At 41.6% G+C, this 25,846-nt stretch overlaps 1 protein-coding gene across 1 annotated transcript; it reads right to left on the bottom strand.

Annotated features, from left to right (window-relative positions):
• Positions 1–16,854: 16,854 nt before the first annotated feature.
• LOC135554951 (noggin-3-like) lies at positions 16,855–18,317 on the bottom strand. Its single transcript, XM_064987336.1, has one exon. The coding sequence runs from the start codon at positions 17,861–17,863 to the stop codon at positions 17,198–17,200; it is 666 nt and encodes a 221-aa protein (XP_064843408.1). The 5' UTR covers positions 17,864–18,317; the 3' UTR covers positions 16,855–17,197.
• Positions 18,318–25,846: the final 7,529 nt, after the last annotated feature.

The raw sequence follows: 25,846 nt of genomic DNA, 5'->3' as shown, positions 1-25,846 counted from the left end.
AAGTCAGTTCATAATTTCTGCCCTGCTAGAGCTGCCCCGGTTAACTGTACGTGCTGTTATTGTGAAGTGGTAGGCCACACAAGCTCACAGAACGTGACCACCGAGTGCTGAAGTGCGTAGTACATAAAAATCATCTGTCCTCGGTTGCAAAACTCACTACCAAGTTCCAAACTGCCTCTGGAAGCAATGTCAGCACAAGAACTGTTCGTCTGGAACTTCATGAAATGGGTTTCCATGGCAGAACAACAGCACACAAGCCTAAGATCACCATGCGCAATGCCAAGAGTCGGCTGGAGTGGTGTAAAGCTCACCGCCATTGGACTCTGGAGCAGTGGAAACGCGTTCTCTGGAGTGATGACACTTCATCAACTGGCAGTCGAACGGACAAATCTGGGTTTGGCGGATGCCAGGAGATTGTTACCTGCCCGAATGCATAGTGCAAACAGTAAAGTTTGGTGGAGGAGGAATATTGGTCTGGGGCTGTTTTTCATGGTTCGGGTTAGGCTTCTTAGTTCCAGTGAAGGGAGATCTTAACGCTACAGCATACAATGACATTCTAGACGATTCTGTTCTTCCAACTTTATGGCAACAGTTTGGGGAAGGCCCTTTCCGGTTTTAGCATGACAATGCCCCCGTGTACAAAGTGAGGTCCATACAGAAACGGTTTGTCGAGATCGGTGTGGAAGAACGTGACTGACCTTCACAGAGCCCTGACCTCAACCCCATCGAACACCTTCAGGATGAATTGGAATGCCGACTGCGAGCCAGGCCTAATCGTCCAACATCAGTGCCTTCCTGAAGACAAACAATGTATACAAAATGCTTCAGTCTGGTTTTCGACCCCATCATTGCACTGAGACTGCACTTGTGAAGGTGGTAAAGGACATTTTAATGGCATCGGACCCCGAGGCTCTGCATCTGTCCTCGTGCTCCTAGACCTTAGTGCTGCTTTTGATCCCATCGATCACCACATTCTTTTGGAGAGATTGGAAACCCAAATTGGTCTACACGGACAAGTTCTGGCCTGGTTTAGATCTTATCTGTCGGAAAGATATCAGTTTGTCTCTGTGAATGGTTTGTCCTCTAACAAATCAACTGTAAATTTCGGTGTTCCTCAAGGTTCCGTTTTAGGACCACTATTGTTTTCACTATATATTTTACCTTTTGGGGATGTCATTCGAAAACATAATGTTAACTTTCACTGCTATGCGGATGACACACAGCTGTACATTTCAATGAAACATGGTGAAGCCCCAAAATTTCCCTTGCTAGAAGCATGTGTTTCAGACATAAGGAAGTGGATGGCTGCAAACTTTCTACTTTTAAACTCGGACAAAACAGAGATGCTTGTTCTAGGTCCCAAGAAACAAAGAGATCTTCTGTTGAATCTGACAATTAATCTTAATGGTTGTACAGTCGTCTCAAATAAAACTGTGAAGGACCTCGGCGTTACACTGGACCCTGATCTCTCTTTTGAAGAACATATCAAGACTGTTTCAAGGACAGCTTTTTTCCATCTACATAACATTGCAAAAATCAGAAACTTTCTGTCCAAAAATGATGCAGAAAAATTAATCCATGCTTTTGTCACTTCTAGGTTAGACTACTGCAATGCTCTACTTTCCGGCTACCCGGATAAAGCACTAAATAAACTTCAGTTAGTGCTAAATACGGCTGCTAGAATCTTGACTAGAACCAAAAAAAATTATCATATCACTCCAGTGCTAGCCTCCCTACACTGGCTTCATGTCAAAGCAAGGGCTGATTTCAAGGTTTTACTGCGAACCTACAAAGCATTACATGGGCTTGCTCCTACCTATCTCTCTGATTTGGTCCTGCCGTACATACCTACACATACGCTACGGTCACAAGACGCAGGCCTCCTAATTGTCCCTAGAATTTCTAAGCAAACAGCTGGAGGCAGGGCTCTCTCCTATAGAGCTCCATTTTTATGGAACGGTCTGCCTACCCATGTCAGAGACGCAAACTCGGTCTCAACCTTTAAGTCTTTACTGAAGACTCATCTCTTCCGTGGCTCATATGATTGAGTGTAGTCTGGCCCAGGAGTGGGAAGGTGAACGGAAAGGCTCTGGAGCAACGAACCGCTCTTGCTGTCTCTGCCTGGCCGGTTCCCCTCTTTCCACTGGGATTCTCTGCCTCTAACCCTATTACAGGGGCTGAGTCACTGGCTTACTGGGGCCCTCTCATGCCGTCCCTGGAAGGTGTGCGTCACCTGAGTGGGTTGATTCACTGATGTGGTCATCCTGTCTGAGTTGGCACCCCCCCTTGGGTTGTGCCATGGCGGAGATCTTTGTGGGCTATACTCAGCCTTGTCTCAGGATGGTAAGTTGGTGGTTGAAGATATCCCTCTAGTGGTGTGGGGGCTGTGCTTTGGCAAAGTGGGTGGGGTTATATCCTTCCTGTTTGGCCCTGTCCGGGGGTGTCCTCGTATGGGGCCACAGTGTCTCCTGACCCCTCCTGTCTCAGCCTCCAGTATTTATGCTGCAGTAGTTTATGTGTCAGGGGGCAAGGGTCAGTTTGTTATATCTGGAGTACTTCTCCTGTCTTATTGGGTGTCCTGTGTGAATTTAAGTGTGCTTTCTCTAATTCTCTCTTTCTCTCTTTCTTTCTCTCTCTCGGAGGACCTGAGCCCTAGGACCATGCCCCAGGACTACCTGACATGATGACTCCTTGCTGTCCCCAGTCCACCTGGCCGTGCTGCTGCTCCAGTTTCAACTGTTCTGCTTTATTATTATTCGACCATGCTGGTCATTTATGAACATTTGAACATCTTGGCCATGTTCTGTTATAATCTCCACCCGGCACAGCCAGAAGAGGACTGGCCACCCCACATAGCCTGGTTCCTCTCTAGGTTTCTTCTTAGGTTTTGGCCTGTCTAGGGAGGTTTTCCTAGCCACCGTGCTTCTACACCTGCATTGCTTGCTGTTTGGGGTTTTAGGCTAGGTTTCTGTACAGCACTTTGAGATATCAGCTGATGTACGAAGGGCTATATAAATAAATTTGATTTGATTTGATCAGTGCCCGACCTCACTAATGCTCTTGTGGCTGAATGGAAGCAAGTTCCCGCAGCAATGTTCCAACATCTAGTGGAAAGACTTCCAGAAGAGTGGAGGAAATATATGTAAAACACAAGAAAATCATATATTTGACTGCACTGGGCCTTTAAGCATTGTATGTAATAAAAGGAGACTGCTCATTGGGCGATCTCACATGCCTCCAGCCCTCAGCTAGTCCCCCAATCCCTACCACCTTTCAACACACAAGACACCCCTTTCTCTCACCACCCATATATTTAGACACTCTTAAAACACTGTCACAAAGAATGACTAACTGACAGAAGTTATCATTACAAAGTGCTAGATTCCTTAATTTATAGAGATCCCCATCCCGATACTGTGGAATTTTCCCAAAATAAATTAATGTAAACACTTTAGCGACAGAGGCACTCACAGTGGCCTGGTATGCATAAACAGTATGAACAGTGTGACACAGTGTAATCCCCCCCCCCCCCCCTGACTTCAGGCCGGTCTGGAAATGTGGAGCCTACCCTCCCCCCCCCCCAAACTCCCGGCAAAAGCAGCCAGACTCCAATCCATCTTACATGGCAATAACACTCTGCCCAAATTGGTGTTGTTTTGGAGACTCCACGGCAGGTTTGTCTCAAGAGGACTTTTTTCCACTACAGGTTATTGTTCCAGTGACACTAGTTGAAGAAAGCTGCGATCAGCTATCTCTACTAGATCACATTGTCTATTTTATACATTTACACAGAGTATTCTAATAATGTAATGAAATAGTCGGCAATAATGTTTGTATTTTTGTTTTGTTTCCCCTAAACTTTCGGATTACAACCAGGGGCTGGTTGTGTTTAAACTGCTCTCCAACTTTAACGATGGTTGGGACTCGATTTCAAAGGACTGTTTAGAAATCTGATACAACCCTCCAGCAAAGCCTACCTTTTTCACCCACATCTCCTATGGTCTGTTTCTAAATCACTCTGCTGAAGCAGTGTAAACAAACGTCAGTTTGCCCTCTGATATTGAGAGGCAAGACAAGCGGCAGTCCTCCACTATGACAACACGGCCTCAGACAGACGATGTCATCCGTCTTACCTCACTCGCCATCCATCACTGCGCCGGAGTCGACATGTCTGACAGTCCAACTCTCGCTGTTCTAACTGGCACAGGCCTCCACATCTGTCACATTTTCCTCCAGGCTTACTTTATTACACCAGATGACCCACCCCCCCTGCATTCATGGACACCTGAAGGGCAAGCAAGCAGAGAGAAAACATATTGATTAGTCTCAGTATCTGATGTCATCTTGGTTCCATAAACACTTCTTCAACTGCTGCGTCAGCTACCTGTACACTCTTAGAAAAAAGGTGCTATCTAGTACCTAAAGGGTTCTTTGGCTGTCCCCATAGGGTAGCCCTTTGAAGAACCCCTTTTGGTTCCAATTAGAACCCTATTGGGTTCCATGTAGAACCCTTTCCCCAGAGGGTTCTACATGGAACCAAAATAGTTCTAACTGGAACCAAAAAGGTTCTAATTGGAACCAAAAAGGTTATCCTATGGGGACAGCTGAAGAACCCTACTGGAACCCTTTTTTCTAAGAGTGTATAGAGTAGGACTTGTCCTGAAACTGGGATTCTACAGCCACAAAATGCAACAAGCTGGCAGCTGTGACAACTCCCCAGCTATCTGATATCATGTATTGATACATGAATAGAGAGCCATTAAGGTGGATGTACACATCGACTGGTTGATAGACAAGATAAATAGACAAGATATGATATGAATATGCAGACAGTCAGACAAACAGGTTGGTCCCACATTTTGTACACAGGCTGCCCATGTAAGAAGTGAAATCAGTCCATACAATCCACTGTGTTATGACAGGGAAGACCTTGTTGGTCATGAGCTGCTACCACCCACAGGCAGGGATCTCCCTCTACTGTCAAACTGAGTTAGGGTTAGTCCAGCTGTATCTAATTAAATACAGAAAGCAAACAGAAGGTGCCAGGGTAGTGTTCGTCTTTCAGATCTGCCCATCATTTGTATAAGTATAACTGAAAATCTCTGACTCTTAGGTCCCAGTCTAATTCGGTTAAGAGGGAGAGCAACCGTTGATAGACTGTCAGGGCATTAAAGTCTACATACTGCATCAAACAGGTACTTATATGATATTAGTTGAGAACACAGCATATTGCACTGCAACCTTATAACATGCCATGTTTTCACCATGTTTCATACCGCTAAAAAAAATACCAGGAAGACCCAGACCTGTCTTGTTGAAGCATTGTCAATAACAGGGACTGAAGAGATTTTTGACTGGACATTTCACTCTGTCTTGATATTTGTTAAGAACTCTCATCCTGGGCAACAAGTGATTTTGCCAAACCTTTCTTGCATGGGCAGCCTGTGTACAAAATGTGTTCATGAAAAAAACATTGAAAAGAGGATCCCTTGGCCAATGCACATAAAAACTCACAAACCCACTGGCACCGGGAGAGGCCCGCTCCGATAAATCAGTGGCACGCCAAGAACAAGGGCTGGTGCCGGCAGACCTGTGTGCAACAGGACATCTCTATCGGTGAATTTCACAGGTCATTACTCTGGCTCCAGCCATCGCAGCCTCCAGTGGCTCTAGAGACGGCCAGCTTGTTCTCAGAGACAACAGCTTACTGGGCTTTGTGCTGGCTAAACAAGCGTGTCTGTCTCACAGCGGTAGATTCATGTGTAGATAGAGGGCTCGCTCCTTAGGGAGACCTGTAGAGGAACCATCCATCAACCTTTGGAGGCCATTATAAAATAACAAAATCAAAAGGAGGGCCCACTGATGTCTGTTTTCCAGTGCAGGAGGGAGAACAGAGGAAGGGGAGTGTCTCCCAGAGTTATCCACATAATGTTCCGGTCACAATTCAATAGACAGAGGCGGAAGAGTTACTGTTATGGGGGGAGTAACAGTGGCCGCTTTGACCAAAGAGAGGGAAATTATTCCACCAAAGCCCTAATGAGCACATGAACACTGTTTAGCATGCTCTGATGGAGTCGAAGCCTGAGCTGATGGCAGGAGGTGTAAAATTCATCAGTAACAGACCACAGTAACAGCTTTCTTACACAGCTGAAATAAAATGGCTTTGCATTTATATTTTTTGGGGGGGGCCTATGACATTAGTCCATCTAGGCTACAGTCTCAGGGCAATCTTGATGACTTGTGTGTAGCAATCATGGTGTGGATTACTTTAGAGGAGGAAAGGTAATACAAACAACTTCTGACATTTGCTTCAAGCTGGTCGATCAAACACGAACCCCAAAGGGAGAAAATTTTGTTTCCATTGCTTGTGCAAAGTTGTTTAGGAAAGGAGATCAGGACGTGACGACTCAGCGGACCTGAGAACACACAGCTTCACAGAGGCGCCAGGTTGTAATTAACACTTTGCAGATTGCGTTTACAGGACTGACATGGGCTGTCCCACTTTTATTACCCCCTGGGTTTACTCCTGCCTTCCAGTGGGAAAACATTCTCTGCTTGATGATGTCCTGTGTGAAAACTCTGGACAGCTTGGATGGTGTTGCTGGCACAAGTCAACTGATTCTCATTATCACTCATTTTTCTTATGCAAGGATCATGAGAATATCACTGGCACGCTCTCTACCAGATCCACAGTTCTAATTGGATATCAACTCACACTGAGGGGAGACACTGGCGTTTTACAACCTTTATCTATTTTTATCTCCTTATCTGTGGTCCTGATTAGTTTATTTGGCCTCATGCTGTCATTCTAACAGACTTGTTAGAGCAATCCATGTCTTGGCAGTGGGTAGGCAGGCAGCTAGGAGGCTGGAGGAAGTGCTGATATTGCAGTGTAATCATTTTCATGCAGCTCATCATTTTCCCTCCGGAATGTGCACGCATGCACGCACGAGGGAGGGACAGACAGACAGACAGACAGACAGACAGACAGGACAGACAGGCACGCACGCACGCACACGCACACACACACACACACTGGGCTTCAAAGTTAACATTCCAGCTTAATAAAGAGGCCGGTGTAAATCTACAAATACGCTCGGCATACTGACCTGATAGTGTGAGATTCACCTCATTCAGCTCTCCCCAAACAAGCCACTCAGTCTGGAGTTCCTAAACCTGGGAGCAAACACAACACTAAAGACAGACTAATGAAAGTCTCCGACGCCATGCAGGGGATCTATGACTGCCACACACACACACATCCTGTCCTGTTGATTGGGCCAGTAAGCAGACATTGTTGGGGAGTGTGAGGTGTGCCTCTTGGAAACATTAAATTAATGTGCCCCACTGAGCCCTCACTAGGGAGGCTGATGGAATGAGCTAACAGGGTTTTGCACTGTCTACCATCAGAGAGAAACAGATCACTCACTAAAATGAGGGCACATTATACTCAGTACTAGTTTTTGCTACATGACATGACTTCCTCAATACACTATAGTCTTGGTCATGTGGCCCACAGTTGTGATAGCCTACTAAAGCATTTTAACATGTCTCTTAAAAAATGTGCCTTAACGTAGCGCCAAATCCTAACTTTCGATACACCTATAAAAGTGGAACTGTTGCACAATTATCTACTGTTGCCAATGGGTAAAAGGGTAGTTATTTTAAAATAAAACTTTGTAATGTGTAAAAAAGAATGATACGTGTGAGTATGAAAGTTAAAATTTATGATTTGGCGAAGAAAGTTAAGAGGGGAATGATTGGAGAGGAACGTTTCAAGGATGCACATTGAAATACAGAATGTCAGGTTTAAATGAGGAGCATTCTGAGATGAGGAGCTGTGGGAATACCATCTGCTTTGATATATGCCACTAGATGTAGGCCACTAGATGGCATATATGCATTAAAATAATGAGCACTTCAGAGAAGTAAGAAAGAGCAGTGAGTAAGATTGCCTCATTAATGATGCAGAAATCATGATAAATCCTGAAATCCTAACTTCTTTCTGATGACCTGACCAGGACAACACCCTGACTGACTAAAGATGCATCTGGATAGAAGTCGACAATAAAACAATCCTTCTATCATATTGTACAACTGATTAGAAGATATCTTACATTCCATTTTCCAGTGAAATACCATTGAGTCTAGTACCGACTTTCAACTATAGCACAAACTACTGGGCTGAATCTGAGAAGCTATAGATCAGAACACTGGGACTGTTCCATCTTAATGGGGAAAAGCCTGCCTGGGTTTCACATCCACCTCACAAAGCCACGCTGCTGTCTTAAACACTTCACACTGAATTAGATTGAAGTGAAAACCCACTGTTCGGAGAGAGGGGTGCTTCATTCCACTCCAGGCCTGGGTGATAAATCTAAAGCCCTCCCTCGTCTGCTCCTGCTTCTCTTGCTCCTCTCTTTTTATAAGCCTTCTACTTCTCCCCCTGTTCAAGCATTTACTGCAACGATAACTGTGATAATAAAGAACACCTTTTTTCAAAGTATTCTCACTTTTCTCTTTCAGAAGTTGGTCTACTGCCCTGAATGAGCTCTTGATACTGTTAACAACATTATTATTATGCTAAAGCAAACCAGACAAATTGTTTGTGCAATGATCTAATCATACACGGAAACCCTCATGAATCTATAACTTGACATGGGATATAAATGAGTGGCATGACTGACAAACTCCCTCCATTGTTAATGAACTCTAAAAGAGTTCAGTCCAGGACAGCAGTGACATTTATAATGATGTCAGCTAAGTCAATGCACACTGATTTATAATCTTGCAGTTCTATACGCATGAATAAGCCCCGAGTGTCACAATGACTTACAAATTGGAAATAGGTAACAAACAGGACCCTGATTGGTATGACAACAGTGGAAGCCATGCAGATTTTCTATTGGATTAGTGCAAACCTTGAACACTGTCCATTGGTCAAGCAGGAAGCCCACAGGCTTCTCTTTCACTGAACCAGAAACCCATTTGGTCTTAAATCTGACTTGGTACGAAAGTAATGGTACATAAAAATTTGATGAGTTCGCCATACCAATTGAACAGATCAATGGGAGTATGCTTATTAAAGCTTTAGATAAAATGATGAACTTCTTTTCAGAACTATCTGTCATCATTCATGAGAATCAAGCCTTTTCTGAGGTAATGTGACCTATTTCAACGACTGGTTGATCTTAACCACATGAGAACAGTGTCCTGAAAGTCAAAGACCGACCTGCCTGATTCTCAAAGAAAATCCAGTCCAACTTTCATATCTGATCAAAGTCAGCAAGGCCTCTCTCAATGCACTATACAACAGTGTGGCAAATCAATAAATTAACCTGAGAGTGACGGTTGGCTTCGTAACGCGCCTTGGCAGAATGATAGCTTTCTGCAGAGACTTGGCATGCACACAGGAGTGGGTAAACTTGAATGTGGTGGGGTTCGGGACGTGCCACGGAGGGGATGGTTAGGGGGAACAGGGAGACACAGGAGAGGAATGATGGATGGCTCACACGCCAGCCATTGTGAGAAAATTATAGCGAGGTGCCGCCAACTGAGGCAGCATGGCGGCTGGCCAAAGGCCCGGGAGAACAAAGGCCCAGGATCCCTGTGTGTGAGTGAGCGCCGGCCTGCCCACAGAGCCTCAGACGTTCATATTTACATGCGACGCTGAAGAGTTAATTGCAGTGAATTCCTGCGCTGGGTGCAAAGTGGGGGCTGTTGTGTTTTATTTTACATAACAAACACGTTGTTTCTAAGCACCTTTTTGCTTCCAAGGCTCTCTGAAAGAAAACATGCAAAGAGTATTTGAGCACTTGGTATTCAAGAGGTTGATTGTAACTTCAATATAATGCACCCAAGGCAAAAAATGACCTTATAATTAATCACTCAAATTGTGAAAAATGTGTTGTGATTCAGTGGAGAATATAAAAAGTGTGCTGAAACCCATGCTTATAATACAGCAGACCAAGATTTGGAGAATGGAATTCTTAGAAGGGAAACAAACAACTAATTGAAGTTTACATTTCATGAATGTGTTTGGCATGTGTTGAGGTAACTTTGGTGCTCCGCAAAAGTGAACGTTTTAGGTTTGATACTAATCAGCAGTGGCTCCTTGGGGAAAACATTCATTCTCCATACATTCCTCTGATTATACTGTGATAATGGAAAATAATTTCTATTTGATTCATAAGTTCACAGAAATGTTGCTGCTGTATATGTTTTCAATAGCTGGAGGGCTAGGGGGCCCTTTAACAAACCTTGTCTTCACAGTGGTTGATGGACAAAGGCCAAAATGTGTCAGGGTTGCTACGGTTCCTGATCTTTCGTAAACGAGCAGTGCCCTCTCGCCTCAGACTTGACTATGCTATTCCCAGCACATCAAAGTAGAGCTGACCTTGCATACCAGATGAGGTTTGGATTAATGGGCTTGGGATATCAAATCCACCACATCACCCCCACGAACCATCAAAACCAAGTCAAAGACATTCAGAGAGAAAAAATGCTAAAAAATCAACATCAACCTGTCCACGTGTCTCATCCAAACACCGTGACCAAGACAGGGCTAAGCAACAAGAGAGGATATTTCAAAAGCCTCCAATTATCTGATGTGTGGGAGCGTACAGTGAACTAGGCCAAAGGCCAAAAGGCATCCTTTACAGAAAAAATAAAATGTTTGACAGGACAGGTCAGCCTTTCAAAGCATTCCACTGAAAAATGCAGCTTATCATAAATTCAAATGCCCATTGCAGTCAATTAAAGACCATTTTAAGTTAATGTGTGTTAATGTTTTATTCACTAATTGCATGTACAAGTAAAAAACAATGTACTTTCTTCTGAAACTCATCAGTCTATTCTTGTTCTGAGAAATTAAGGCTATTCTGTGTGAAAAATTGCCAAGAAACTGAAGATCTCGTACAACACGGTGTACTACTCCTATCACAGAACAGTGCAAACTGGCACTAACCAGAATAGAAACAGGAGTTGTCCTACACTGACAGACTGAGCAAGAGGACAACAGGATACATTAAGTGTCTAGTTTGAAAACAGACACCTAACAAGTCCTCAAAGAAAAGCAGCTTCATTAAAAGTAACATCAAAACACCAGTCTTAAAGTCAACAGTGAAATGATAACTCCGGGATGCTGGTCTTCTAGGCAGAGTTACAAAGAAAAAGCCATATCCTCAGATTGGACAATAAAAATAAAATATTAAGCTGGGCAAATCATTTTAAACAGACATTGGACAGAGGAAGATTGGAAAAAATGTTATGGACAGATGAAAACTAAGCCCTGATTGTCACGCTATAAAACTGTCCTCTTAAATATATTATGTTTATTCTTCATTTATTCGGTCAGGCCAGGGTGTGACATGGGTTATTCTGGTGTGTTTTTGTCTTGGGGTTTTGTGGGATGTCTAGAAACTGTTAGTCTATGGCTGCCTGTCAGAACAGTGATTATCGTTGTCTCTGATTGGGAACCATATTTAGAGCAGCCATATTCATTAGAGTGTTTAGTTTGAGTGATTGTCCTTAGTGTCCTTGTTCCTGTCTCTGTGTTAGTTTAAACAAGTATAGGTTGTTTCGGGATTTGGCCTTCATTACAGTTCTTTGTTTTTGATTCGTGTTACGTTTTTGTTCATTAAACATGGATATTAAGCTGGGCAAAAGAACACAGTGGACATTTTGGTCCGAAAAAGTCTCCTTCGACAGAAAATCTACACTGAGATGTTCGGATCACAATGAAGAACATTTGTGAGACGCAGAAAATATGAAAAGATGCTGGAGGAGTGCTTGACGCCATCTGTCAAAGCATTGTGGAGGCAATGTGATGGTCTGGAGGTGCCTTGGTGATGGTAATGTGGGAGATTTGTACAGGGTAAAAGGGATCTTGAAGAAGGAAGGCTATCACTCCATTTTTCAACACCATGCCATACCCTGTGGACGGCACGTAATTGGAGCCAATTTCCTCCTTCAACAGGATAATGACCCAAAGCACAGCTCCAAACTATGCAATAACTATTTAGGGAAGAAGCAGTCAGCTGGTATTCTGTCTATAATGGAGTGGCCAGCGGTCACTGGATCTCAACCCTATTGAGCTGTTGTGGGAGCAGATTGACCGTATGGTACGTAAGAAGTGCCCATCAAGCCAATCCAACTTGTGGGAGGTGCTTCAGGATGCATGAGGTGAAATCTCTTCAGATTACCTCAACAAATTACTAGACTAGAATGTCAAAGGTCTGAAAGGCTGTAATTTCTGCAAATGGAGGATTCTTTGACAAAGAAAAGTTTGAAGGACACAATTATTATTTCAATTAAAAATCATTATTTATAACCTTGTCAACGTCTTGACTATATTTCCTATTCATTTTGCAACTCATTTCATGTATGTTTTCATGGAAAATCTTGACATTTCTAAGTGACCCCAAACATTTGAACGGTAGTGTATTTAATACAAACTTATCGTCCTGTGTGGTTTAACCAGTATATGACTACAATATAGACTACAGTATACGCTGAGCTGAGAGTGATACGACTACAATGTATTATTAAATGATGTCAGGGACGTAGACCAAGCCCTAGGCTGACTATAATACATTTACAACTATGACAAGTTCTGAATTATTCATTTTGTACATGCATTCCATAATTATGACATATTATATAAGGCCAAATGGATGACAAAAGAAAGTAGTTGCCACCATATCACCATGCGACCACAGGTTTAAATAAATGTACATGGATGCCTTTCATTCTTATAAGCTGAAACATATGTTTCAGGTATCCTATTTCAAAAAGCTCTCTCTGCTACTTTGAAGGTGATGGACGGTTGAATAAACGGGTGTAATTTTGAATCAAGGCCAAAGCATTTCAGAGATGTGTAAACCCTTTGATGATCTCTGATGCCAGCTCCAACACCTTCTTCCAAAGAGTTCTGAAAGATGTCAAGGAACACAGGCTTCGCCAACATTTGAGTCTTTACAACTGATCTCCAACTTCCATCATTCATCTGATAGGTGTAATAGTATTGTATGTAAAGTGAATCTTGGCTTGGAATTTTTCATTACAGGAGAATGATATGCTGCCCATGCATGTACATCAAAGCAATACAACTCATTTTATGTCCTCAAAAAAGGTCAAAGTGTAGATCAACAAAGCTTTGAACTTTGTGTCAATTATTAAATATATTTGTTGTGAGTTAGTGATCATTTAAATTTGAACCAAGAATGTATGTCATCCCATGTTGGAAAAGGAAATGATTTGACTGAAAGCATAGTCCTATTGGAAAAGTAATAAAACAAAAGCATAATTTACCTTATTGCTCTTATACACCTATCAAAAAGATAAGAAATGTTGATGTCAAAATGATAATTTATGGACCAGCCAACCTTCATTTTAGAAGTTAGTGTAATCTTTTCTCAATTAGTGAGCCACTCAATGAATGATCAATCCAGTTTTCCTATACATCAGGCATAAACGAGCTTAGTCTGTTAATCATAATTGTATTATGGTTGGCATCTAGGGGACGCTGCTTTGATTAGGCAACTATCTGAAACCTTTAGGGGAATTTAATCAGCCACAAGTTTTGGCTCAAATGTGTCTGCCTGAGCCTTGCAACAACAACAAAGAAGTTGATTAAGGAAAGAAAAAGAAAGAAAAGCAATAAAAAGAACCCATAGCTAAAAATATCATTAAGTTTATGGATTGCTGGTGGCTACAAGCATTACATTGTTGTATATCTCAGACTTCAGAGATCTCTGGCCATGGAGCCTGGGTCTTTTGAGGCACAGCATGCTGTGTTAAGGAAGGGAGCACTAAAAGCCAGCTCATGGTGACAGGGGGCATTAGCTGCCCTGCATCCTCCGGTCTGCAGCTGGTATTAGCAGGCACCAACCGCTCTGTCAACACTTATTACTCCACACACAAATCTTCTGACCAGCGTCAGCACTTTCCTACAGCTCTAAGACAACCAGAGGAAAGAAAAAGATATGCAGTTGAATATAAAAATCTTACCCCAAAGTGATGTCATGTGGTTGGTCAAGTCAATCAAAGTGAAATTACATTGTAAAAGGAAATGGTCTATATTACACAATGAGGAAATATTTTCGGAGAAAAATATGTCTTAAAAAAATATATATATATTTTACACTTTTCATTACAGATGTAGGATCTTCATTTGATCACTCTTTTGTCCATGAGCATTTCCTGCAAGGCAGGAAATACAAACTTGTAGTGTATTTTAGTTTTAAAATGGCTTCTAAAAGTTTGTAATTTCCACCTAGAAATTTCAGACTTGATTTTTGCTATTACAAAAAATGTATCAACCCCTATAAAAATACTATTTAATTATAATCCACATAATAATTCACATTTCCTGTTGCTGCAGGATTATTTTCCTACTGTAGGAGACTGGCTCACATTAAGATCCTACATCTGTAAATGTGTAGCAAAATAGAAAGACTGAAAGGCTATGTAGACTTGATTTGTTTGCTTTGTTCTGTTGCTGTGTACCTTGCTCAACAATGTCTTACACTGACCCTTTCAGTATTAAATCCATATTAATTATAAAGTGTTGGAATATAATAGAACAAATAAGTATATTTGATACCTACTTTCTGAGTAAAAGTCAAATTAATTTTGCTTCATATTTAACAACTTTTCCAGGCCAACTGTTACTGAGTAGACGCTGTAATCCTGCCGTCTACTTAAATACCCCACAATGACACACAAAACCTGAAATAGGTTTACATATTAGGTCACTTTACATAGCTTGTAAACTGAGACTTGACAGTCATAGGCATTATAACCATATGAGATTACATTCCATGGTAAAGTCAAATGGGTCAGTGTCAGTCAAATTCTTCATTGTTCATTGATGATATACTGTGTATGATCCTGCATCTGGAGCTCTGTCTCTATGTTTATTCAGCCCAAATTGTGTAGATATGAGAACCCTAAAAATCAAAGCCACTGCATATCCACATTATGGATTATATTCACTCATAAGTAAACCTCAGTGACCAGCAGAAATTGGGTAAAAATTATGGTAGCGTACCCCTGCTCAGACATTGAACACATTAACCAATGGTTGCAAGCCATGTCATCGACTGTTCCATTGGGCACCAGATTGCTATAACATATGCACTGGTGTAGAGGAAACCCCACTGCCCCCACAAGCTATGGGGACCCATGCGCACCTATGTCTACATTTTAAAACATTTTTAATAATAATTTTGACAGTAACCCTCTTTTTAAATTTCCGAATGTAGCAAGTGAAGTGTTTGTGTTGTCCAATCTACATGGTAGTAGGTGAGGCAGACAGACAATATAGTTGTTGTGCATCTAATTAGGCTATTTTTAGTGGCGCCGGCAGCAGCCCGCCTTCCTCCTCACCTAATTGGCAATCAAGTTTTAAAAAATGTAGGTGAATCAGGTCGGACTCGGATGGACAGTGAGTACGTTGTTCGAGATGGATAAACATAAGGCAAGACCAAGTGGTCCACAAAAAAGATGCAAAAAATCTTTATCTGAACAAGCTCGTGCCAAATTACCCATGATAACCACATCAGCAAAGCAACCACCTCATCCTCCACTGACGAAACACCATGGCAGCAGCTAGCACAAGCAGCCTTCCAGTCCCGACAGAGACCTCACTGTCGGGCCCGACAATGAAAGAGGCCTGGCTCCTCCTCTTCTTCCTCCCCTCGAGAATAATGACAGTTCCTCTAGTGAGAGTGCTGGCCCTCCACCTCTCTAGAAAACCAGGCGGATGACTGCCAGAGACAAAGCGGCCTCATGATTGCAACCCCCCTTCTGTGAACACTGGTAAGCCTATGAGTGATGAGATGGATCGCCCCGACAGTGTGGAGTCTGAGTTCTAATGTGTAATATAAATAGTCTACCAGCTAAATACTGTATATTGCTATGAATAGGCTAGTAGGCTAGACTGCATTGTCTGCATAATGAAACAATCCCTAATTAGCTATTGTTTTGATGGTAGAAATAACTTATATTTGTTCAACTTCAGGTGGAATATTGGCCTCTGCTTACTCTGGAATTCCAGCTCCATTCAAGAGCTCACTCCTGCTGTGTTTCTAATGAGGAGGTGGGTGTTGGAGATGACTCTCTGAGAACTGTCAACAGCTGCTGAAACTATGGATCAATAAATCGGTGTTAATTCATCAGCATGTACATTTCTAATGGGTTCGTAAGCTGATCACTGTTTGATGGAGGACAGATGGTTTTACTATGGCAGGGTAATTATAGGACTGGTCACTGGTTGATAAAACAAATGTGGGAAAATATCAACTCAATTTGAGACGTTGATAGATTGTCCAAGGTCACCAAACTTGTTCTCATGAATATTTTAGTTTCAGTTGCTATGATACAAAAAAGTAAGATTGTAGAAAAAGAACAAAACTCCCTCCATTTATCCAATAGTGTGCGTGAATTGTGCGCATATACGCATGAATACAAACGCTTAACAATTATGATTCAGGCAATCCTCAGCCCGTATCCACTCCTGGGAACCCCAAGTTTTAACAAATATAATTAACAGGTATGTCGTGGCCCCAGCTCTATGAAAGTGTATAACTGTGTACGTAAGTAATCTACTGAGAGCCGCCCATAGGTTACCCATGTATTACCGGTGCACGCTGCTTTACTGAGAGTCTGCTTACTTGCGCAAACTACGCGAGACTCCTGAGAGTTTGGTTCAGAGTGAGTGAGTGCGCACGCTATAAACCCTAATTGTGACAGGTGTCATTACTCCATCAAAGGGTTCACGGTGTGTTGAGTTGATAGGTATAGGGGAGATACATATATTTTAAGACAAAATAGAGATTTAATTATTTCAGGGACATTTTATTATATGAATATAAAGAATAAATAGCAGTTCTCTTAATTTACTTGATAAATCGTTGAAATAGGCTACCAATCCACAATCCACATGAAATCTGAGGTCGATAGATTAGTTTCCATAATGGAAAACAACATATTTATGATTGATCTTCAATATAAATACAACAAGTATAACCAATACTTTCGACAAATACGGTAGACTCTGGTTAAACGTAATACTGACTTTTTACAATAACCTACATAATTGAATGGCACCTCATATACATAAAATACATTCCTACACTCGGTAGTGCATACAAAATTACAAAGTCATTATAATTTATACTTGAAAACAGTTATTTCAGTTCGAGCAGGCGCATTTGCATTCGGTTATCATCGGGTATTGAACTGGTATCCAAGTACATTTGAGGCCCCCTTTCTTCTGTATACACCGCCATCTCAATATCGTAAAATGGGTCGAGTTTGCTGGTTTGCAGACCATCCCCTCTGGAACCGAACATGATCTTTTGCTTTGACAGTTTCCCACTCTCACATAACGTGGCCAAAATCTGCTGCCGAGGTCGTTCCATGTATACATGACGGGACAGAATGAGAATGACCACAGCCACTGCTGCAGCCTCCGTTTAAGTTTTTTATTGGGTTTGTGCTTCTTGCCAAACTGTACGTCAAAATCCATTGCTTTGATTTCATTCGGCATCACTCCACTGGGCTTCTGTTGAATGTCCACATCGTCAAGCTCATCGTTGCCAGTGTATTTATCCTGTGGTGTAATAGACATCAAGCGACTATCAAAGTCCCCCAATACACTTTTCAGTTCGGTTTCATTGAGGTCCCTCTCTTTTGGGTCAAAGACAGGATCTGGGTCCTCTTTTAATTCCACAAGTGGTAAACTGTCACTCGGGATAGGACGGAGGAGGTAATAATGCTGGCATAGCCCTTCTTCTATTATAAGTCCGAGGGACAACATCAGCAAGTACATTGCTACAAAATGCTGTGATTGATCCATGTCCGTTACGCACTATAAGACAGTATTAGAGGATACAGGTAAACAGGTAGGCCTAGTCTACTTTGCTGCGTACAGTTGTGCCCGGTTCTTGCGGAGTGCGCACCGGCTTGAGTTACATCCAGCCAAACTTCACTTCTTGAGTGTTGGTGTCCTTAAAAGTCAGACTGCTTACTCCATAGCAAACGATACTTGATTGAAGATGGTAAAGATGAATAGTCTCTTTCGCAAAACAAATATAGATATAGGCAGTGTTTCCCTTTTACGCACGAATTCAATATATTATATGAAATGGCTCTGTGGCAGCATCAGTGGCATCAGCGGTTCTCATTCTTGTGCGCTTTGACGCGTGATTCCAGTTTCAAGTCCTCCCCTCTGAGGATCGGCATGGTGTTTCGTTTTCTTTTGCAGGACGCTGAGAGAGTAACCTGCTCCCTCTGATATATCCTCCACGGGTTGTGATGGATATATTAATTACATCTGAATGTGGGTTTGTTGTAGGGGATCCCCGACACCTCCCTCAATCAAGAGGCGGGGATGGGTTAGGGAGAGGAGGGGTCCGTCAATTTGGATTCTGATCGCCCTCTGTCGGCTTATCTGACTACTTCTGCTAATTTTCCATTGATAACAGAGGGGGGAAATTAGCTAGAAGCGGTGAACAACAATTAGAACTGAATTTTTAGGCCATAGCCACTACTATTTCTATCAATAGGCCAACAGCTACTATTCATTTGAGAGGTTAGCCTACTGGCTACCCTGTACAAATACTGCTGAGGATTTTACAAAAAAAGGCTTACTAGATTATAAAACAACAGGATATAGAGCTAGTATTTGTCATGAGGAAAAACATGTTAAATACTCTATATAATAGCATCCTTAAATGACACTCATGACACACACTCAATAATAATAATAATACCAACACAAAATGCTTCAAATATTTGGAATTGTTGTGAGCAAGTAGAACGTAGGGAGAGATCTTATAAAGAACATGACTGAACAAACAACTGTTTATTTTTATAATGAAGAGTGTTCTCTTTGTTGGCAGGGACAATATTTCAGTGTGCAACCATGTCACAGGGAACATCTTAATAAACCTAGGCCAAAATAACTCCCAAATAAACAACTCTCACTAAGCAGCAGCCATGGAAAGTATCACCATTTGCAAACCTGTCTACCCTCAAATGCTTGGAGAATCATTCCTTGAAAATAATTTAATGGAAGAACTGACTGGCTGCTACATCAGGCATAAAGCATTCACTTAGATAAATGCATCTCTGTTTCATTTTGAATGAGCTAATTCACACACACACTTCTGCGCTCGACTCATTTAGTTTATGGTCAAATTATGGTGAAGAGTCTGGAAAAGGTCACGCTTATTTTTATTTTTTGAAACAACAATTGATCGGACTATTCAGGCATTCTTGGGCATTGGCAATAAGGCATTGACAAGGTTTAACTTGTTGTGACAAATCCCCATGTATCTGAATACCGGTGTTGAAATGATGCAGCGATAATAGGTAAATACTGATGAATAGATACATAATCATCTACAAGCAATATATTACAATGATTATAACATTCAATGGTCTAGATACGTGGTAACATCTATGGAATACTTTAATCTATGCCATGAAATTCATTGGAGAATACAGCTGCATTAGAGCCAGCAAAGTGACATTTCAATATGGTTCTCATTTCATTATGGACTTATTGCCAGCCCTCATTTCATGGTGAGTTGTTTTTGTTTCTTCTAATCCCTTCCTACTGTTTTATCACAGGAAAATTGTGATAGTTATATATTCACCTTGAAAAGACAGAATACTTTAGACAGACGCCTGCTTAATTGAAGAGTTTTTATTCAAGTAGGCTAAACCAAAGTCAATTTCCTCAGCTAGTAAAACAGCCAACATAATTATCATTTTCAGGGTCTGGTCCTTGAAAGGTACAAAGGAATAACAACTTTTGCTTAAGGATATGCATTCAAAATGAATACCTTTAGGTTCTGCATAGGTCGTTGTACCCGTTCCTGCTGGTTTCTCATTTAGTGAGGCAAACCAGACCACTCTCTTGGCAGGCACCTTATTTTTTTATTTTTTTTAACTAGGAAAGTCAGTAAAGGACAAATTCCTATTTACAATGACGGCCTACCCTGGCCAAACCCTAACAACGCTGGGCCAATTGTGTGCCACCCTATAGGACTCATGATACAGCTTGGAATTGAACCAGGGTCTGTAGTGACACCTCTAGCACTGAGATGCAGTGCCTTAGACCGCTGCGACAATCAGGAGTCCTTAAACATAGGCACCAAGAGAAGGCCAGCTTAGTTAAACCATTAAAAACACACTAAGAGTGATTAAGAATGGACCTAGACTTTCCAGTGTCATTTCTTTTATTGTGGTTGTATTAAATTATTACTTTCTCCTACAGTTGAAGTCGGAAGTTTACATACACCTAGCCAAATATATTTAAACTCAGCTTTTCACAATTCCTGACATTTAATCCCAGTAAAAATTCCCTGTCTTAGGTCAGTTAGGATCACCACTTTATTTTAAGAATGTGAAATGTCAGAATAATAGTAGAGAGAATGATTTATTTCAGTTTTTATTTTTTTCATCACATTCCCAGTGGGTCAGAAGTTTACATATACTCAATTAGTATTTGGTAGCATTGCCTTTAAATAGTTTAACTTGGGTCAAACGTTTCGGATAGCCTTCCACAGGTTTCCCACAATAAGTTGGGTGAATTTTGGCCCATTCCTCCTGACAGAGCTGGTGTAACTGAATCAGGTTTATAGGCCTCCTTGCTCGCACACGTTTTTCAGTTCTGCCCACAAATGTTCTATAGGATTGAGGTCAGGGCTTTGTGATGGCTACTCCAATACCTTGACTTTGTTGTCCTTAAGCCATTTTGTCACAACTTTGGAAGTATGATTGGGGTCATTGTCCATTTGGAAGACCCATTTGTGACCAAGCTTTAAGTTCCTGACTGATGTCTTGATATGTTGTTTCAATATATCCACATAATTTTTCATCCTTATGATGCCATCTATTTTGCGAAGTGCACCAGTCCCTCCTGCAGCAAAGCACCCCCACAACATGATGCTGTCACCCCCGTGCTTCACGGTTGGGATGGTGTTCTTCGGCTTGCAAGCCTCCCCCTTTTCCTCCAAACATAACGATGGTCATCATGGCCAAACAATTATATGTTTGTTTCATCAGACCAGAGGACATTTCTCCAAAAGGTACAATCTTTGTCCCTATGTGCAGTTGCAAACCATAGTCTGTCTTTTTTATGGTGGTTTTGGAGCAGTGGCTTCTTCCTTGCTGAGCGGCCTTTCAGGTTATGTCGATAAAGGACTCGTTTTTACTGTGGATAGAGATACTTTTGAACCGGTTTCCTCCAGCATCTTCATAAGGTCCTTTGCTGTTGTTCTGAGATTGATTTGCACTTTTCGCACCAAAGTACGTTCATCTCTTGGAGACAGAACGCGTCTCCTTCCTGAACGGTATGACGGCTGCGTGGTCCCGTGGTGTTTATACTTGCGTACTATTGTTTGTACAGATGAACATGGTACCTTCAAGCGTTTGGAAATTGCTCCCAAGGATGAACCAGACTTGTGGAGGTCTACAAAAAATGTTCTGAGGTCTTGGCTGATTTCTTTTGATTTTCCCATGATGTCAAGCAAAGAGGCACTGAGTTTGAAGGTAGGCCTTGAAATACTTCCACAGGTACACCTCCAATTGACTCAAATGATGTCAATTAGCCTATCAGAAGCTTCTAAAGACATAATTTTCTGGAATTTTCCAAGCTGTTTAAAGGCACAGTCAACTTAGTGTTTGTAAACTTCTGACCCACTGGTATTGTGATACAGTGAACTATAAGTGAAATAATCTGTCTGGAAACAATTGTTGGAAAAATTACTTGTGTCATGCACAAGGTAGATGTCCTAACCGACTTGCCAAAACTATAGTTTGTTAACAAGAAATGTGTTGAGTGGTTGAAAAACAGGTTTTAATGACTCCAACCGAAGTGTATGTAAACTTCTGACTTCAACTGTATCAAGTTATTGAGATTTGTTATGAATATAATGGACATAGGTTTTCCAGGTACTGCATTATTAGTTACACTTTTACCTCAGTTGACTATTGAAAACAAAGATGAACTGAAAGCATAAGACAAGAAAAAACTGTTATTCTCTGTACAATGAGAAAGTTTAAGCATTTTCTTGTTGTTTCACAGAGTAAACTGTATTATTCTTGTAGGACATGAATCAAAATGTGCATTCTGATAGTACTAGATCAGTGTTTTGTTTTTTTACTGATGACTGTTTCCTGTGTTTGCTTGAATAGGGCCCACAGCAAGAATGATCAGTATGCTCAACACAGAAGTGGTCGAAGTCAGAGCACCTCACTACTAGACAATACAATCTCTTGACACTCCCACTCCACCGGTGGGGGGGGGGGGGATTGTGTAGTCTACTCTGGAGGCACTGGTGGGGGGCACAGATAGTTGTCATAACTGATGGAAACAGTGTGTGGTTTCAATAAAATGAAATTGTCTCAGAAAACAGTCCATTTCACGTGGCGCTCTTCCTACACAGCACCTTTCACAATGTTTATCTCGCGCAATCCCATTTTCACACTCCAGGCTAATTGAGGCCACATTGCTGCTGAGTAAACACAGACATGAAATGGGTGCTATTTTGTTTACTCTGGCACACTGGTGGTGTGCAATTTGGTAGTTTGTTTAGCACTTTTCCCATGTTCCTCCTGCGATCCAAGAGCCCACAATCACAATAATCACACTTACTATGTGCTTTATCTCAACAAATTGCTAGGTTTCACTAGAGCAAGGTGAGATCTTTCTTCACAATGTTAAGCCTTACTGTGGATGGTGTTCTTTCACGTCAAACAAGGCCACTCTACTGCTCGAGCAAAGCCGTTAGAGTTTACAACACCAATCATTTGTCTCGATCAGATCTTTACAACTACAGGTTTTATGTAGCATACAGATGTCAATCCTATTTCTGTGAATCTATTATCATAAATATCCAGATATGTAGTCGTTATACATTACCATACATGGACAATACTGTTCTTTGAAGGCACAGAACCGTTAAAAAATATGTATATTTAGTTTAATTACAGAGAAAATTGGTAGACACATTTTGCCCGAGTCATCACTTGCCATTGTCTACATGAAAATGTGTCTAAAGCATGTTAGAAAACGCTCTAAAACACTCCACACCAGCTCCTATTACATCACAATCCCATTCTGAATCATATCTCTACACTCAATTCTTGCTATTTTTTCCACTGTCCCATAAATCCATATTTTTGTTCTTGTTATAAACAGCATCATGCAAATATGGATTTATGGCACAATGGAATGTTTTTAGTGCAGAAACATCATTCCAAATGGGACTCTGATGTAACATGAGTTGGTTTCGAGTGTTTTAGAGTGTTTTGTAATATGCTTTAGACATATTTGCATTTTGCATTATAATCAACGCCAAGTGATGACTCAGAAAAATGTGACAACCAATTTTCACTGTAAAGAAACAAAATATCAACTACAAGCACAGAAAGAGTGAAAATAAGGCCAGATGGGTGAACTTCCCCTTTAACGGGCTCTTTAATTAACAGGTAGCCTTGTTTTCCCACAGGTTGTGGAGTTGAGGCTGTTGTGTGTGTTCATTTCTTTTCATCCCATAAAGTTTTCATAGACAATAGCATTTTATCCAAACAGAGTAATTAACCAGAATATAAACACGGGGCTATTTCAATCTCCGAACCGCCCTTACTAGCTATTCAAACAAATGACTTAACATAATGTCTATTTGGGTTTCAAAACAAATCGTGTACTTTTACACAGTTAGTTTGGGCCTGTAAATGAAATCGTTAAGAAATTATGAAAAGCAATTGTGTCATTATTTCCAGAAATGGTCAATAAAATAAACAAACTAATGCTCAGGTTTGGCAACCTTGACCAAGACACGGGCCTGAGAAAATGATAATACAGTATTGTAGGCCTACTTATAATCCAAAGCAAGCTCAGTACCTCACAACTAACATATTACATCAGAGCGTCATGGATGGTGGAGGGCTTAAGGTTCCATTGAGCTCAGGAGGTGAGCATGAACTCATATGTCATCCAGGATAGCAGTGTCCTCAGCTGAGACGGAGGAGGACTGATGGTTCTAACAAGCCAGTTACACAGCAAGTGCACTGGGCTGTGATGCAGCCCGAAGGCAGTGGTCAGCTCTCAGATAGCAGCCCCTTTAGTATATGAAAAATAAATACTTTGGCTTTTGATTGATGATTCAGCAGTTCATCAATCCACCATGTCACAGAAATGGAGCGTGAACAACAGCACAGAGAGACGGTGGGCATCCACTGCGGCTACCAGGATGTTTAGCACACGTCAAAGACGGATTTTCAGCACCGCCAAAGCCAGCGTGGTGATCCCAATGTAGTAATCAAGGTGGATTTACACGGTTCATCAGGACAAAGCTGCAGTGGCTGGGCCGGAGCCTCCTCTATGAACTAACAGGCTGGGAGAGTTGGAGACAGGATGGGGAGCCAGCCGAGGGGGATCCCGGTGTCTCAACCTATAACACAGGGTGCTGTGTTTGCCACCCACCCCCTTGGTCTCAGACTCTCAGCACCAAATTCACACATCATAAATCAAGATGACCTTACATTAATGAATCCCTCTCTTTGCTTTATAGTGGTGCTTTTTCAGCAGTGCTAGGATTCATTTCATGGATGTATTCACTCCCTGATAGCTTACAGGGGGGCAGGTAGCCTAGTGGTTAGAGCGTTGGGCCAGTAACCGAAAGGTTGCTAGATCAAACTCCTGAGCTGACAAGGTAAAAATCTGTGGTTCTGCCCCTGAACAAGGCAGTTAAACCACTGTTCCTAGGCCGTCATTGTAAATAAGAATTTGTTCTGACTTGCCTAGTTAAATAAAAATATATACAAGTCCTTTATAGCTATAGCAGATAATCTGTTGATCATCAAAGCTGAAACATGTCTGAGTATAATTGAAAAGATCCATACCAGGCTTCATATTTCCATTTTGAATATATCATGAGAGGCGCTAGGTAGTAAGAAAATATGAGCTGTAATTGTCCAATGTCTATTTCTGTACTAAATAAGTATTTTAAGTGTTTTGTTTGTGAAATAAGGTTGTTCTCTCTCTGTGGGAGGTACTTTTCAGTTCACAACATGGAAAAAATAATCAGCTCTTGATTTTCTTTGTGCAAATAAATAAGGTCGTTTAAACGAAAATCGGTAATACAGTATAGTTTGTGTGAGGCTTGCACTGCTCCCTGTGACATCATCAGTGTTCATTGACTCATGAGCAGATGAGTGATGCACACAGTTTTTTCTCTCCTCTTCTCAAAGTCATGTTTAGTACAGCAACTCTCTTTCTCTACCTCTCCCTCTTTCACTGGGGGGCGTTTGGTAATGAAGCAAGTGTTTCTATGCATTGCGAGGGGCTGTCAGCTCTGCACACAGCAGACCTCTTTCACCTGCCGAGCCAGGAGGGTTGGACTGCGGGCGTTGAGCCAGCCTGGCCCGCCAGCAGCAGGCCCCTGCCTCCACCTATGGATGGCCAGCTCAGTGATTTACACAGCCTCCGCCTAGGGGTGGCATGTCCAGTTGTGTACAGAGGGTTGGTGCTAATTGAAAGTTGGCAGTGGAATTAAAGCCAGTTCAATGTCTGTACTTTATATTTCTAAACACCTGGTCTCATGTAAAAATGAAAGAGGTCAATATTCTTGTCACTATATGAAGCGTTAACATTAGTACTGAAATACAACTATTATAATGATCTCTTTTAAGCTAAGAATAAGGACTTTACCACTGTTTTGTTAGGACTGTAAAATGTATCAATGGAATGACGTTTGTTTTGATTGCAAGAGTCTTCTAAGGCGGTCCTTGGCTGGTTTACCAGTAGTGAGGTTGAGATAGGAGC

Source organism: Oncorhynchus masou, chromosome 15 (genome assembly GCF_036934945.1).
Source record: "Oncorhynchus masou masou isolate Uvic2021 chromosome 15, UVic_Omas_1.1, whole genome shotgun sequence".
In the NCBI taxonomy this organism is placed as follows: domain Eukaryota; kingdom Metazoa; phylum Chordata; class Actinopteri; order Salmoniformes; family Salmonidae; genus Oncorhynchus; species Oncorhynchus masou.
Note: the sequence above shows the minus strand (reverse complement) of the source record. Positions and strands in the feature narration are given on the sequence as shown.

Bases quoted from the DNA above. Each gene is read 5' to 3' on its own strand.
- LOC135554951 (XM_064987336.1), bottom strand. From the start codon at position 17,863: ATGGATCAATCACAGCATTTTGTAGCAATGTACTTGCTGATGTTGTCC.